Source organism: Nannospalax galili, unplaced genomic scaffold (genome assembly GCF_000622305.1).
Source record: "Nannospalax galili isolate Female #2095 unplaced genomic scaffold, S.galili_v1.0 scaffold113, whole genome shotgun sequence".
Taxonomy (NCBI): domain Eukaryota; kingdom Metazoa; phylum Chordata; class Mammalia; order Rodentia; family Spalacidae; genus Nannospalax; species Nannospalax galili.
In genome coordinates this window covers 5591179-5607685 of record NW_008335444.1, presented here as the reverse complement: position 1 = coordinate 5607685, position 16507 = coordinate 5591179, and the positions used below count along the sequence as shown (strand labels likewise).

The 16507-nt window shown below is 39.7% G+C and overlaps 1 protein-coding gene across 7 annotated transcripts in view; it reads right to left on the bottom strand.

The window, feature by feature from the left end:
- Window positions 1-16507, bottom strand: part of Ppp1r12b (protein phosphatase 1 regulatory subunit 12B) — a 264563-nt gene that overhangs the window by 140048 nt on the left and 108008 nt on the right. For 4 of the 7 annotated variants that reach the window (XM_029562176.1, XM_029562177.1, XM_017797452.2 and 1 more), the window contains exons 11-14: window positions 12116-12198; window positions 10826-10951; window positions 7722-7904; window positions 2743-2925 (exon numbers count right to left, since the gene is read on the bottom strand). In XM_029562176.1, coding sequence (XP_029418036.1) covers window positions 2743-2925; window positions 7722-7904; window positions 10826-10951; window positions 12116-12198 — 575 coding nt within the window. Of the gene's footprint in view, window positions 1-2742; window positions 2926-7721; window positions 7905-10026; window positions 10068-10825; window positions 10952-12115; window positions 12199-16507 lie in introns of all 7 variants that reach the window. The other 3 variants (XM_008830322.2, XM_017797453.2, XR_003849129.1) reach the window with 2 other exon arrangements.

Here is a 16507-nt window from a genome sequence, read left to right as displayed (position 1 = left end):
TAATCCTAGCACTTGGAAGGTTAGAGGCAGAAGGATCAGGAGTTCAAGGTCATCCATGGCTACATAGTGAATTTGAGGCCAGACTGGGCTACAGGAAGGAAGGAAGGAAGGAAGGAAGGAAGGAAAGAAGGAAAGAAGGAAAGGGGACACAAAGTTGTCAGAAAAAAGTGACAGGGAAATATGGGAGGTGTTGGAGGGGAAAGAGTGGGTGTGGATTTGATCAAAACACCTTATATGCATGTATGAAATTCTTAATAAAGTTTCTTTTAAAAGTTAAAAAAAATCAATTTTGTGTGTGCATAGAATGTGGTTAGAATTTGGAACATTTCAGAGTTTCAAATTAGGGGTGTTCAACTGATATATCACAAATGTAATTACTGTTAACACTTGCCTTTTTTTTACTAACACTTATGTTTCCTGAAAGTTCAGATCATATTTGTCTAGTACACTTATATATCTACTATGTGGTTTCTGGTAGGAGCAGCAATGTGGGTTGAGGAGCACAAGCTAGTACATACAGAGTGACGAACTCCCACAGCTCTTCATCTAGTGTCATCCTATTTATTTTTTCCTCATGCTATTCCTAAAATGTCTCAACATGCATCTTGATACACCACACCCATAATTCACTAAGATCTCAGTTGAGTCCTTTTATTTGTATAGTTGCTGCTTCTTGAGGAAATACATTCTAGTCATCCTATACAGTGGACAGAAGAGGGTGTCAGATCCCCTGGAACTGATATTATAGGCAATTGTTAGCCCCATGTGGGTGCTGGGATTCGAACTTGGGTCTTCTGCAAGAACAGCTAGTGCTCTTAGCCACTGAGCCATCTCTCCAGCCTCACTTTTTTTTTAATTTAGAAAAATTTTAAAAATTATTTAAATTTTATGTGTATTTGTGTATTGCCTGCATATATGTAAGTACACCCATGTCAAGCAATGAAAAGAGGAATTTTTTTTTTTCATAGTTAATGAAGAGATTACTCTTAGTTTCTGGATGAAACTGACAGTATTTATATGTACATTAGTAAATACATAATTATTACCATTTTCAAGAATGATTAATATTTACTTGGCTGGAAGCCAATTAAAAAAGAACAACTGGGGCTGAAGAGATGACTCAAAGGTTAAGACTACTTTCTGTTCAAAGGACTTGAGTTTAGTTCCCAGAGCAAACATTAGTTGGCTCACAACCACCAACCATCTGTAACTTTAGCTCCTGGAGATCTAACATTCTGTTCTGGCCTCCAAACCAAGTACTCATGCATATTAGCATACACACACACACACACACACACACACACACAAATAAATGAGTAAATAAATAAATAAGAGTCTTTTTTTTAAAAAAAAGAGTATAACTGTTGGCTTTGAAAGCTATTCATACAGAAAACTGGATTTCTTAAAATTTAAAGAAATAGAAAAAGAAAAAAGCAGAAAAACACTATTTTTCAGTACACTTCTTCTTCCCCTCCCTTCTCAAAATGTGGGTTTTACACTATTTTCACAATAAACAAATAACTAAAAAGTTTATTACTGTATCTTACAGATGGCATTTCCTGGCTTCACACACACACACACGAACACACGCACACGAACACATACACACTGAGAAACAGAAAATATCTTTGTTGGAATCTAAATCTTGATAAATGTGGCTCTCTTCCTAGTCTTAGAAAGGACACTACAGGAGCTGGAGAGATAGCTTAGTGGTTAAGAGCACTGCCTGCTCTTGCAGAGGACCTGGGTTTGATTCCCAACACCCACATGGTGGCTAACAACCATCTGTTAACTCCAGTTCCAGGGGATCCATCGTCCTCTTCTAACCTCTATGGGCATTGCATGACATGGGTACACTTGCATACATGCAGGCGATATACTCATACACATAAAAAAAGTAAAAAGATAATAATAAAAAGCAGTTACTTTTTAAAAAAAAGATACTACAGCCTAATCTCCAAGTGGATCGGAAACTCTCAAATGTAATGGATCCTTTTTGTATACAACTTCAAGTTGGAGAAAATGGCCAATTCTTTCTTTGGTCGCACAGTGTCTTAATCTAACAATCAAAAGGTTCTTATGCTCTTCTTTGAAACTTTCCAAGGTCAGTCTACAACTGCTCACTCGTAATTTCTGTCTAATGAAATTGCAGGCTAGCAGGGCATAGTAGTATCCACCTGTGATCTGTGATCATAGTACTGTGAAGGGTAAGGGGGAGGAGGATCAAGGGATCAAGATCAGCCTGGCTACAAAGCAAGTCTCAAAAACAAAAACTGTAGAAGAGCTAGTCACAATCCTTCAAACACATAATATGCTGTTCATTTCCTTCCCTGGCATTATTTTCAAATTAATTCAAACTATATATCCGAGCTCTACTTGGTTTTTTGGCTTGCTTTTTTAAAATCAGACTATTGCTGAGAAGTCATCACAATCTAACCGAAAAAAATGAAGGCTTTTTCTCTGTGGTTCAGGCTCCTCATTATGAAAGGCAGAAATATGCCTGACAAGGCTCATAAGACAAATAGAACAGAGGTCTGACTATACCTAAAATGGAATGTTAAATAATCAGAAAGAATTAAGACCTCCACTATGAAAAACCTCCGAAGGTAAAAGACAACCCAAATAGTAAAATCGAGATCTTTTCCACACATCTATTTGAGCTTGGGTAAAAGACTTCACAGTCACTCCTCCATCTCAGATCACAAAGCAGAACCCTGCAAACGCCTCAGTGACCTCTCATACCTCCTCTTCTCCCGGGCTTCCAAAGAAGAGTCTGTTCCAGTGGAGGAGAGCACAGCGGCAGCTGTGACCCCATTGGCAGTGCTAGGTGGCGGACGATTGGTGATCACACAGAGCGGAGTACTAGAGGAGAGGCTGTCTGTTGTCTTCTCTGCTGTTGAGTCGGCCTGGGATTTGTAAGGAGTCCTGAAATTTAAAAAAGACAGGAGCAGAAGGAGAATGTCAGGCATGCTATATAACAAAACATGGGCACAGAGAAAGGAGGGGTATAGGTCTGATGAGAACCTTCTTGCTCAGATTTTGTTTGTTGGTTTGTTTGAGTTTGTAAATACCATCAGTATGATTGTACATTTACTCTGATATCCTCTACCCAAGGACTTATATTTTATAGAATTTTTTTATACAAGATTAAAAAACAAACAAACAAAAATCAGCTGTGGCACAAAGCAAGATAGTGACATATGCAAGAGTGTTTTAAATGACTCATTACCACCTGGCCTCCCTCCACACATGCACAAAGAGATAGGATCTCTCTACATGTGAAAAAGACACTAAAGTCACTTACGATATTAGTCTCCACCTCTCCCTCAATTCTTGGCAGGGGAAGTCTTTGTGGCAGTCCTCAACCTAGATTTGATGATCAGCTTCTTGAATGATCCATTTGAAAAATATTCTACAACCTCAGTCTATTAGTTCTCTCTCACCTAGTCCAGCAATTGCCATCTTTTCCTATTTAGCCAAATGCCTAATTCTCTATCTATATTCATAGCTGCCTAAGTGAGAAACTGAAATAAAAAACAAGCACGATTCTATATCTAATCTTAACTACAGACTTCTCAGCAGCAAGCTATATAATTAAAGTCATTTATGTGAAAACAAGATCTTTGTGTCTTAACAAAGAGGAGCAATCATTGGCTCTCCACCCAAAAAGCTATCATTTGTGATGTCACAGCTTGTTGCTGGGGTAACAGAGATCCAAAATTGATACAGAAATGGGAAAAGCAATGAAAAGCATGAATGTTAAAAATCTGTTTTTCACCTACTCACAATTATTACCAGAAATGTTTATAAGTAGCTACAACTACACTTCCAAATAATCTCATCAGAATAAACATAAGATCTAAATACATCCCTGAGGTACAAATATAAAAATAGAATACTTCTGAAGATAGAAGTAGTACCTAAAAAATACAAGCTGCTTCTCCAGAAGCAATTAATATCCCCAAATAAGGTGAAATTTTCTCCTTTCAAAGTTGACGATAATTTATTAGATTTATTAGTATATAGGAAGAGTACTAATAAGATTAACCAGAAGCATAGCCATAAAAAATGTTATGCCAACCTGGGAACAACTGTAAGCTTAGACTAAAAAGGCTAAAAAGCAGGAGGACTGCATGAACCCAAGAGTTTGAGGACAGCCTAGGAAACAAAGACTCCATCTCCCCCAACAAACAAACAAACAAAAATACCAAGCAAACAAATAAACAAAAATTTGAGGTTAGGCTTTATAATTTAACATGTTTTGGCCTCACTGCAATTTCTGTTTAAAATTTTTGTTTATTATTAGTGTGTTTGTGTTACCATCAGGGTATGAATATGAACACATGTGCCAAGGAGCACATGTAGAGGTCAGAGGACAACTTTATGGAGTTGGTTCTCTCCATCCTTCACATGGATTCTAGGGATTGAACTCAGGTCACCATGCCCCTGGGGCAACACCTTTACCTGCTGAGTCATCCAGCTAGCCTTGCAATTTCTTAAGATGTTGAAATGACAGAGACTTTATTATGCAATAAAATTTTACTATTACTTTGAAATGCGGTATAATTTTATAAGTAAATTGTTAGGCACAAAATAAGGAAAGCTGTAATGCAGAGATGAGAGGTTACACAATGAAATCAAATAAATAAGGGTTTTGGAACCACCTGGGGCTAAGTGTAAACCAACTCCATTCTATGATCTTTTCATCTATAAAATAGGGAAAACACTGTAACATGAAGAGTTCTCATGACGACTAAATTTAATTATTTATTTACTTATTTTTATTCTGTGTATTATGCCTGCATGTGTGTAAGTGCACCCATGTTGTGCAATGCCCGAGGAGGACAGAAGAGGGCATTGGATCCCTTGGAACTGGAGTTATGGACAGTTGTTAGCCACCATCTGGGTGCTGAGATTTGAACTTGGGTCTTCTGTGAGAACAGCCAGTGCTCTTAACCACTGAGCAATCTCTCCAGCTCCATAATGACTAAATTTAAAACTGTATGTACAACATCAAAATAGTACCCAGAATAAAATATGAAATAAACTCAGTGTAAACAAAAGGTGACAAAATAGGTAGATTTGCAATAACAAATCCAGATTTAAATTCTGCCACAGTTCCTCAATGGTTTTGTGATCTTGGGCAGATGATTAAGCTTTTGGTTTGTTTCCCCATCTACAAAAAAGCACGGCGCTTAATATGCCAGGGAGCTGCTTATGAGACTATAGATAACCTACATATACCTGAGGCAGGATTTGCCCAACTGATAGTCATTGTTCCTTTCTGCCTTACATCTATAGGTTCCCTAGATGTATCTCTCTCTCTCTCTCTCTCTCTCTCTCTCTTTCTCTTTCTCTCTCTCTCTCGTCAGAGACAACTTGCAAGAGTTGGTTCTCTCCTTCTACTATTAGGATTCTGGGGATCAAACTTAGGTAGTCAGCTAGATGTGCCCTGTATTTTTGAGGGCAACAATGTGCCTTCTAAAATTCCACATCTTCTAAGGTCTCCTGGATGCTGAAAAGACCCAATGAGACATAAGAAGAGAATTAATGTTCAAGAAAATAACAGCTCAGAGGTATTCTCTCTTTGGCCACTTCACTCTTTGTAGTTATGATGGCTAGCACTCCAGCACTTATTTTGGATTATGAGGCAAGCCATAGAAACAGACGCCATGATACAAAGATTATGGAACATAAAAGCTGAAAAAAAAATCTGAATTTTAAAAAATGACTTTAGAAATACTATGCTAGTCTTATTTCTAGGGTTTTATACTCATAAAAAAATATCATAAAAGCCAAGTATGGTGGTGCACACCTTTAATCTCAGCACTCAGGAGGCAAAGGCAGGCAGATATCTATGAGATCAAGGCTAGTCTGGTGTCCATAGCAAGTTCCAGGCCTGCTGGGGCTACAGGGGAGACCTTGTCTCAAAAAAGACACACACACACACACACACACACACACACACACCAAAAAAAACACACACACACACACACACACACACACACACACACACACACACACACACCTTATCTTAAAGCACTATTACATGGATTTACTGTTGTGAATAACCTAAATCCCAGCATACAAATCTCTTCTGTATAAACTATTCCAATGTCTGTCACAAAATAGGCCTGAGCAAAATTTTCCCCAGTTTCAGCTCTGTAATATCTCCAGTGCTGAGGATTGAACCCAGGGCCTTAAGCATGCTAAGCAAGTGCTAACCCACTGGGCTAGGCTCCCACCTCTCCTGTTTTGATTTCGTAATCTATAGTGATAATATGTAGAATGTCTATGTAGCTAGAGTATTACAGGGATCTATTAAATTTCTATTTAATTACAGTGTTATATTATTAGTGTCATAAGCCCATGTCCCCCCACACACACAAGTGTGAGGACCTAATGACCCTGCACATAATTATATAGTAGTAATGATAATACATTATAAATGGTCCTTTCTGACCAAATTAACATTTGTTATTTGTTTCAGGTAAAGAAATCTAGTGAACTACCAAAATCAATCGTCATCATAACGGGTGTTTTGGCAATAACAATACCATTATTTACATTTTTTTCATTTTCTATTTGCTAAGACAAGACCCATAAAAGCCATATGGAAAAGGAAAATGGCCTCTGACTCTCAGGAAAGGATTAAAACTCATAGTTCAAAGTGCAACCAGGGTCTGAAGAGAGAGTTCAGTGGTTAAGAACACTTGCTGCTCTTGCAGAAAGCCCAGGTTCAATTGCCAGCACCCACCTCATGCAGCTCACAACTGCCTGTACCTCCAATTCCAGAGAATCTGATGCCCTCTTCTGGTCTTAATGGGCACTGTACACACATGATATACACACAGATAAGCTCATGCACACACACACACACACACACACACACACACACACGATTTTTTAGAAGTGCAGCTGAAGTCCTGCTGTGCTTTCACAATGACACTCTGCCCATGCTACCCTTAGTTTTGAGAAATCAAGAAGACAGCCCTCAGAGCACAATTTAGGCAAACACTAACCTCTCCCTTCCCACAGTGTTCCCAAGAAATTATAATTAGCTGGAATTCTCAGAAGGTTCTCAGAGGCTTTTAGAACAGGGATTGGCTTTGCTTCTGATCTAGATTTGTATGTTCTTTTCCAAAATGACTAAATACATGAGATTCTTAACTGAAACTACTAGAAAATTAATAAGTAAAACATAGCAAAAAACAAACAAACAAACAAACAAAAACCCCCCCAAAAAAAACAAAATCAAAAAAATTTTTTGCTATAGCCCCAGCAGGCCTAGAACTTGCTATGTAGTAGGCTGGCCTTAAACTCACAAGAGATCCACCTGCCTTTAACTCCTGAGTGCTGGGATTAAAGGTGTGTGCTACCACACCCAGCAAACTATAGTAATTTTTAAAACACCATTTACAAACCACAGGTCTAATCCTTACATTGTTATCACAACAAGAAAGGTAGTTGAGAGATGAAAGCAATCCTACTTAGTTGACCCCTGAACACCAAGTACAATGACATGGATCACATGTTATTAATAAACAACTACTGACTAGCTAGTAATAGTCAAAACAAAAGCACGTTCAGTAAATTACAGACATTTCACAGGAATGCAAATTTGCTTCTACAGTGATAAAGCCTCTTTGCTTCAAATCTCATGTGTTTCCAAAAGCATTAATTTTGATGGCTGAAACTCAAATGGCTCCAAGAAGCCTTACCTGACATGTTGTACAGATGCAGTAGTGTTTGTACTGATTGGTGCGGGGCAAGAAGAGGCAGGTTGCCACTGGCTGCCCCGAGAAGTAGATGAACCAATGGTAATGGGTGAGGTAGCAGGAGATGAATTGCGATTGGCTGAAATGTAGGGACTTGTGGGATCACTACTTTTACCAAATGAAGCACTGCAAAACAGCACATAGTCACTTTCTTCAGGACATACTGCTCACCCACCATTCCCAGCACCACCTTCCCACCCAGATTGTGCACTTGAAAGGAATGTAGGCCAAAGAGAGGGAATGACAACTGGGAAGTGGAGTGATAATTCCAGCTGGAGCTGGGGCTCTGGCAGCAAGCAGGCAATCATCCAAGAGTAAAGCAATCACCACTCTTTGAAGGATGATTTTTTGATCAATCATCCTAAAGAGTGAAGGAGGAGAGATGACATCTAACAAGGGAAAGCAGGAAAGTAGAATATATGAGATTTTATTAGAAAAAATAATCCCCATCAAATTCAAGGCCCCCCAAATCATGCAACCCCGAATGTGTAGGTGATAGAGAAGTAACACTGCAAAAGTCAAAGGAAGACTAGAAAACTGGAAGAGGGTTTGGATTTAAATAAAAAAGAGTAAGCAGCTCTGTGGGGGAAAATGGTTTTGAGAACTGCAATTATTTAGCTTAAAGTAAAAATGTCTTTGGGGAGATTTAAAGTTTAAGTCTACAAAGTAACACTATGGGCAATAAAGGGCAACTTTTCTAAAAATACTTCCTGACAGTAGACCATGGTGGAGCACACCTTTAAATCTAGCTCTGGGGAGGCAGAGACTGTCAGATCTCTATGAGTTTGAGGTCAGCTTAGTTTACAGAGCGAGTTCAGGCCAGCCAGGGCCACTACAGTGATATCCTGTCCAAAAAATCAATTAAAAAACAACAGCAACAACACCAAAAATCCCTTTCCTGAATATAACAGTGATAAGACACTTGAAGGGATAAGCACAAATAGCTATGAAAAGAGATACTTTATTGAGCTGTATAAAATTACTTCCTGGCTACAGATAAGAGATGATATAGTGAATGTAAAGTACACAAGGCTTGTCTGGGATGACAAATTCCTATTTGCACTTTCTCTTTAAAATGAGAAGATCATAAGACTATATAAAATCAAAAGGTACTGTCATGGTACAGAAGATGAGCTCTAGAAATCTAAGCTTGAGCAAGTTCTAGGTCTTTTCTCAAAAGGTACTCACATAATTAAGCATACTATGCACCCTAAACAGAAGCAGCCCTCACTGTAACTTTGCCCAAATTACATCAAACCAAAGCCACTCAACCCATTTCCTAATGATTTAGATCATGAAATTTAACAACCTTACCCCAAAATAACTCTATACCTGGAAACTAAATTACAGTTTTCTTTCTGTATGTAGAACATTATTTTCTTAGAAGTGTTTTTTATCTTGGATTTGACTGTAAGAAAAAATAATGTATCTTGGTAGACCAAGGCCTTACTCTTTAAGATAAATAGGTGATAGTGTCTAAAAGTCTAAAACATCTGGTATGTATAATGAAGTCTGTGGGCAAAGGAGATAGTTCAGTTGGTAGCATGTTTGCCCAGCATGTATGAAGCCCTGGGTTCAATCCCCACCCCTTCATAAACTGGTGTGGTGATATACACCTATAATTCCAGCATTTGGGAAGTACAGGCAGGAGTTCAAAGTTAACTTCAGCTACACAGGGCATTAGAGGCCAGCTTGGGCTACATGAGACCCTATATAAATTAAAAACAAAAATAAACAAACAAAAAAATAAAGTATCAATAAGATCACTGAGCTATATTTATATACTTTCAAAGCTGAGGCCTTTCTTAGAGGATGTACCTGCAGAACTAAAGCATTAAAAGGCAACTGTGGCTGCTTACATTACAGTTTATTTCTCATGTTCTGGCATTAACTATTGGTCAAGAGTCTTCCTGTTAGGCAAAAACAGTCTTGATTTCAAACAGCTAACCTGCTCATAAGAGTCTATGGCCAAAGCCTACGTCTAAGGTAGCCAACCAATCATCTAGAAAAACTACAAAGCAATGAAGAGGCAGCTGGAAAGGTTAAGTGGAAGTGAAGAAAGAATTCAAAGTAAGCAATGAAAAACAGATTCTTCCGCATCCGCAGCGAAGTTCAAACAAAACATTAATTATGTGTGTTTTGTGGCTTAATGGCTCTGGCAGAGGTGCTTTGCTTGCTTGCTAGCTTGTGGCAAAGAAAAGAATTGCAGAAAAGAAATTACAGATGAGACAAAAGGAAACCCATGTACCTTCTCTGCACCAAACTTGCGAGTTTCACATCTTGATGGATCTGAGGGCCATTAAAGTCATAAAAAAACACAAAAACTCAAGTCCCTAAATTAACAGGCTCAATATGAAATGTCTTTAATTCAACAGAAAACTGTTCCCATTTCCCACCCTTTACCACCCTATGTCCCTTTCTCCCTCCCCACAAAATTTGTGATGAAAACTGTTCTAGTTGTTGTTTTTTTTTTAATTTTATTTTATGTGTATGCGTGTATTGCCTGCATGTAGGTAAGTGCACCCGTGTTGTGCAATGCCCGTGGAGGTCAGAAGAGGCTGTCAGATCCCCTGGGACTGGAGTTACGGACAGTTGTTAGCTACCATGTGGGTGCTGGCATCTGAACCCGGGTCTTCTGCAAGAACAACCAGTGTCCTTAACCGCTGAGCCATCTCTCCAGCCCTGAGAACTGCTCTAGTTTTAAAAGGGGAAGCCAGCAACTAGGCAAGGTTTAAGTTCAATCTTGCCAGAGACTACTAAATGCTACTTCTTTTCTGACTGACGATTTTAAAAGGACTGAGAGAGTGGAGTACAGTCAGGTCTTGTTGTGAGGATGTGAAATTGGCTTACTTTAATTCAGTTATTAAGAGAACAAATTAATTTTAATTTTAAATTAGTGAGAATGTTAATCCCAAGAAATTTAAAACCAATTTATTTGTTGATTCACTTTTGTGTTGCTAACTGGACATAAAAAGCATGCAATTATTACCCGTATTTCCATGATCAGAGTGAAGGAAAACAATCTCCCACCCCTTTCAAGCTGGTACCTTTTCAAGTAGGTTGACACAAACGTGGAAGGCGCAACTGTCTGTGGCATTTCATTTCCTTTTGCTTCATCCCGCCACAGCTGCCTGGTGTGGGAGCCACTTCTCACTAGATTAACAGCTGACTCTCTGTAGAGGCAAGAAAGAAAAACAAACAAAATGATGATTTTTACCAATTTGAGAAAGAGAAAAGCTGATAACAAACTACAGCATGTGGAAAAATAGGCATGTATTTCAAGTGATTCTGCTTTCTAGCTTTGTTTGCTGTACTACACTATCACTGTCAAAGTCCACTCATTCCAAAAGACCACACATAACTTATATCTAAAGCCCCTCATGCTTTTGTAATGAGGAGTCACTTTTGATCATCATTTAAAAAGCACCCTGTAGCCAGGTATGGTGGCTAGGAGGTAGAGGGCACTAGGAAGCAGAGGCTAACTGAGGCTTCAGGGAGACCCAGTCTCAAAAAGCCTAAATAAACAAACAAATAAAAATAGATAAACAAAAGCACCTTGTAGTCAATCCCCAGTAGTAGGTTTCAAAGAAGGGGCTGATGGAGAAATGAAGTCTGTCACCATGGGAAAATGTTCCTATAGGAGAAAGGGAAGGGGGCTTGCAGGCTTTAGCATTAGAAATGAAAAAGCCCCATGCTAGACAAGTTTCTCTGGAGCAATCCTTCCAAACTTTAATGTAAGTTTGAATCGCCTAGGGAATTCTTTTGAAATGCAGATTCTGATTCAGTAGTTCTGGGGTGCTACCTGTGCTGCAGTTCCAACAGGCTCCCAGGTGATGCTCCTTGGAGGAGCATACCTTCAAAAGAAAGACTCGAGATTGGGCTCTGCTTTGAAATGCAGCAATACTTTAAAATTCGCATTATTCATTTTAACTGATAAAGAAGGTATTAAATTTTACCTACTCACAAGCTAGAAGCTAGTCAATCCAAGCATACAATATTTTTAGTGTTTATGATGTGGTAGGCAGTATGCTAGGAATGAGAAGGCCTTGAGAAATCAGACAGACAGATTCTACCTTTACAGAGCCTGCTGGGGGACTAAAACAAACTGGAAGTGTCAGGGAAGATGTCTTACAGACAGTGTGTTTAAACTGGAGTTACAATTTAAAGGGTAAAGAACTGGTAAAGCAAGAGAGTAAAGGCCAGGAGATATTCTGAGCAGTAGGAACAAGCAATCCATAACATGCGAAGGACACCCGTGGGAAAAGGCAGAGGAATAAGGACCATAATACCACCAGAAGAGCTGGAAGAAATCATCTTTTGGCCTGCATTATGATTACCTGTTCTCCTTTTCTTCAATGTCACTTGTGCTGCTGAGCCTCCGGGGTACTAGAGTACTAAAATAGTTCTTGTTTTCTCTTTCCTGTAAAATACAAACATGTAAAACATAAGAAAGGTACAATACTGATACAGCATAAAACATATTTGATTAAAAACAAAAACAAAAACAACGCAGGACCCAGCTAGGCATAGTGGCAGTGGCACACACCTAAAATCCCAGCACTTGGGAAGTATAGGCCAGCTAGGGTTATAACAGTGAAATCTTATCAGGAAGGAAGGAAGGAAGGAAGGGAGGAAGGGAGGGAGGGAGGGAGGGAGGGAGGGAGGAAGGAAGGAAGGAAGGAAAGAAGGAAGGAAGGAAAGAAGGCAGGCAGGCAGGCTTACTATAACGATATATGGAGGAAATCATTCTCAAGAGAAAAGCCTCAATGATTCAATAAATAAAACTGCACAATTTATACCAAGCAGCAGCAGTGCCACATGAGAAGGGTTCTAAAAAGCCAAACTCAGCTCTACTGTAATATTCTTGGTAGAATATGCCTCATCTAGTATTCAGCATACTTTTCCATGAAATGCAGCTTCCTTACGGATATGTAGAGAAGAAATGCAGCAAAGTTAATCCAACCATGAGGCCTCACTCCTTCAAATCATCTCCAGAATAGCAAGACAAGATGACTATGATGACAAGGAAGGCCTGGTCACACAGAAGAACACTAAGCCCTGCAAAATCTAGAACCAAAATCTTCTTCGATAAACTGCTTATGAACTCAGTCTGATCATGTATTTCTATAAATGAACTATAACAGGTTTAAATTTCTTTTCCTAGGTAGGGTATGGTGGCACACACCTGAGTTTCCAGCACTAGGTGGCTGAGGAAGTTCACTTGTAAACTTGAGGTTAGCCTGGGCTCCACAGCAAGTTCCAGGCCAGCCTATCTAACAAACAACAACAACCTATTAACTAAGTGCTAATGTGCATCAGTTGCATTAAGATTCAAAGCCCAACTTTTGCTTTTACATATCAAAAGAGTATATTTTTCTGGTTTTAGTTCAGAAGAATCATTTGGGGCATGTTCAACTTTCTTTGAATTACTGTTTTGCTCTAGGTAAGAATAAGAATGAATAAATTGTAAGGTAAGCCAAAAGAAAAAGCTATTTTTAAAGCTTTCTATTTAGGTGAAACAAATATTAACAAGTGAATAGCTACCTGATTAACCTATTAATGTGTCATGGCCAACTCATGTTGGAACTAGATTCCTTCTATCAAAGCCTTCACCGGTTTTTTGTTTTGGTCTTTTTTGAGACAGGGTCTCCCTGTAGCCCCAGCTGTCCTGGAACTTGCTATGTAGACCAGGCTGGCCTTGAACTCACAAGGATCCGCCTACCTCTGCTGGGATTAAAGGCATGCACCACCACACCCGGCTGCCTTCACCCTTTTATAAGGAATCACTTCTGTTCTGTTCTGTTCTGTTCTGTTCTGTTCTGTTCTGTTCTGTTCTGTTCATTTAAAAGACATCTTTACAGTCTTTGTACTTTCACAGTCAACTTAGAAACTAGAAAATGCCCTGTGATCTCAGCACACTGCCAGAGAGTGCCAGGTTCTGGCCACCCTCTGGCATAGGGGCTGAGAACACAGGGGACTGCCTGAGAACACCTGCCTGGATCCTGCCTCTACGTGGTGGTGAGCTTCCTGTAATTGCACCATACCCATCCTCCTTCCTGGGATTTTGTGAGGCCCCTCCCAAGGCCCCAGGGCAGATCTGGCTTTGGTAGGCGAAGGCTGAGATCCTAGCAGACAGCCTGATAAGCCTCCATCTGTGTAGCAGCTGTGATCTCAGCATACCTCCAGAGAGTGCCAGGTTCTGGCCTCCCTCTGGCATAGGGGTTGAGAACACAGCAGACCAACTGAGAGTCCCAAAATTGCCCCCTCCCCTTGGAGAATTTCCGAAATTTTCTCTTGAGTTCCTGCTAATAGGGATCCAACCTTAGAAGGAAGGCTAAGTGTACCTGACTGGAACCTGACTTGGGCTTCCGTGGGTGCTCCTGAATAGCTGATCTGAAGCCATCAGTTCCCTCCAAAATAAAACCTAAGAGAACCTGAAACCTGTACCAACCAGCTTTACATAACCAATGAGGAAAGGACCCAGGCACTCTGTTAATACAAAGAGAAGCATACTTCAACTTAATTCTCATATCAGAATCATAAACAACAAAAGAAATTCACATGCCAAAATCACAACAAGGAATAATAAAATGGAAAGCCAAAACACTATGTCCCCATCAAACTCCACCAGGCCTGTAAAAGAGTTCTGCAACGAGAACCCCCAAGAGATAACCAAGGACACTGAATTTAAAAGAACAATCAAAAACATGATTAAGGAATTCAACAAATTTAAAGAACACATGAGCAGGGGCAGGAGAGATGGCTCAGTGGTTAAGAACACTGTTCTTGCAGAAGACCCAGGTTCGAATCCCAGCTAACAACTATCCGTAACTCCAGTCCCAAGGGATCCAACAGCCTCTTCTGTCCTCCACAGGCATTGCACAACACGGGCTGTAACTCCAGTTCCAGGGGATCTGACAGCCTCTTCTGTCCTCCGTGGGCATTGAACAACACGGGTGCACTTACCAACATGTAGACATAACACTCATACACATAAAATAAAAATAATAAAGAAAATATTAAAAAAAAAGAACACATGAACAAACAAATCAAAGTACTAAAAGAAGATAGGGATAAACTTCTGAATGAATTCACAAAAGAGATAGAAACATTGAAGGCAGAAATGAAGAAGGAAGTGCAAAACTCAGTAAGCCAACTTGAAACAACAGGGGAAAGCCTCACTGCTAGAATGAATGAAATGGAAAACAGAATATCAACACTGGAGGATGAAGTGAAGAGCTGGACCACTCAAGCAAAGATTATGGAAAATTTTAAAAATCACAGGAATGGAATATGCAAGAGATGTGGGACACCATGAAAAGACCAAATCTATGTATCATAGGAATAGAGGAAGGAGAAGAATTTCAGGTTAATGGTGTTGACCAGATCTTAAACAGGATCATAAAAGAGAATTTCCCAAAATTAAGGCAAGACATCCCCATACAAATACAGGAAGCACACAGAACACCAAATACACAAGATCAGAAAAGAAACTCCCCACGACACATCATAGTAAAAACACTAAATGTAGAGAACAAAGAGAAAATATTGAAAGCAGCAAAAGAAATACAAGTCACATACAAAGGAAAGCCCATCAGAATTACAGCTGACTTATCTGTTAGGGTTCCAAATAGCAGCTCCACCCCCTCCCCAACAGGGACCTACAAACTCTGCTGAGAAGCAGCCTGCCTTTCCTCTGACCTCCAAAGATAGGATAAACAGAGTTCCTCTTATCTTAAGAGGAAAAAGAAAACACTTCTACACCCTAATCCTACCTGCTTCCCCCTCCCTGATTCCACACCCTAAAGTCCCCATATGTAAAGTCCCAGCTCACAACCCACGGACACCTTTCCTGAACATCTTTCCCTGACTCCCTTCCCTTCCCCCTTCCCCCTTCCCCCTTCTCCCTTCCCTTCCCTTCCATCTTTCCCTTCGTGGACATCTTTCTCTTCCCGAGGGAAAGGTGCCCCGTGCGAAATAAATCTGTGCCCCACTGAGGATTCCATCTGAGCCTCTGTGCCTCATCCATCCACTCGTGCCTCCTCCATCTGCGCCGCTCGCTCCTCCCATTCTCTACCTATCATTATCAATGCAAACTATGAAAGCCAGAAGAGCCTGGACCAAGGTATTTCCAGTTCTACATGACAATAGATGCCAGCCCAGTATACTTTACCCAGCAAAAATGTCTATTATAATTGAGGGGGAAAGAGAAATCTTTCATGACACGAATAGCCTGAAAGAATACATGCCCACAAAACCAGCCCTTCAAAGAATATTTGAAGCAATACAGAGAGTGGAGAGAGAAACAACTATACCCCAGGGTCAAAAAAAGAAAATAAATAAAGGTATAATTTAGGAAATACAAAATTACACATAGAACACAAACAGCAATCAAAATGACAGCAACCAATACACATCTTTCAATAATAACCTTAAATATCAGTGGACTGAACTCCCCAGTCAAAAGACACAGGCTAAGTGAATGGATTAAGAAACATAATCCATCTCTTTGCTGTCTGAACGAAACCCATCTCACCTTCAAGGACAAGCACTATCTTAAGGTAAAAGGATGGAAAAGAATATTCCAAGCAAATGGCACTAAAAAATAAGAAGGGGTTACAATTCTAATATCTAACAAAATAGACTTCAAAGTAAAACTAACCAGAAGAGCTAAGGAGGGTCACTTCATTCTGATCAAAGGAATAATCAACCAAGATATATTACAATCC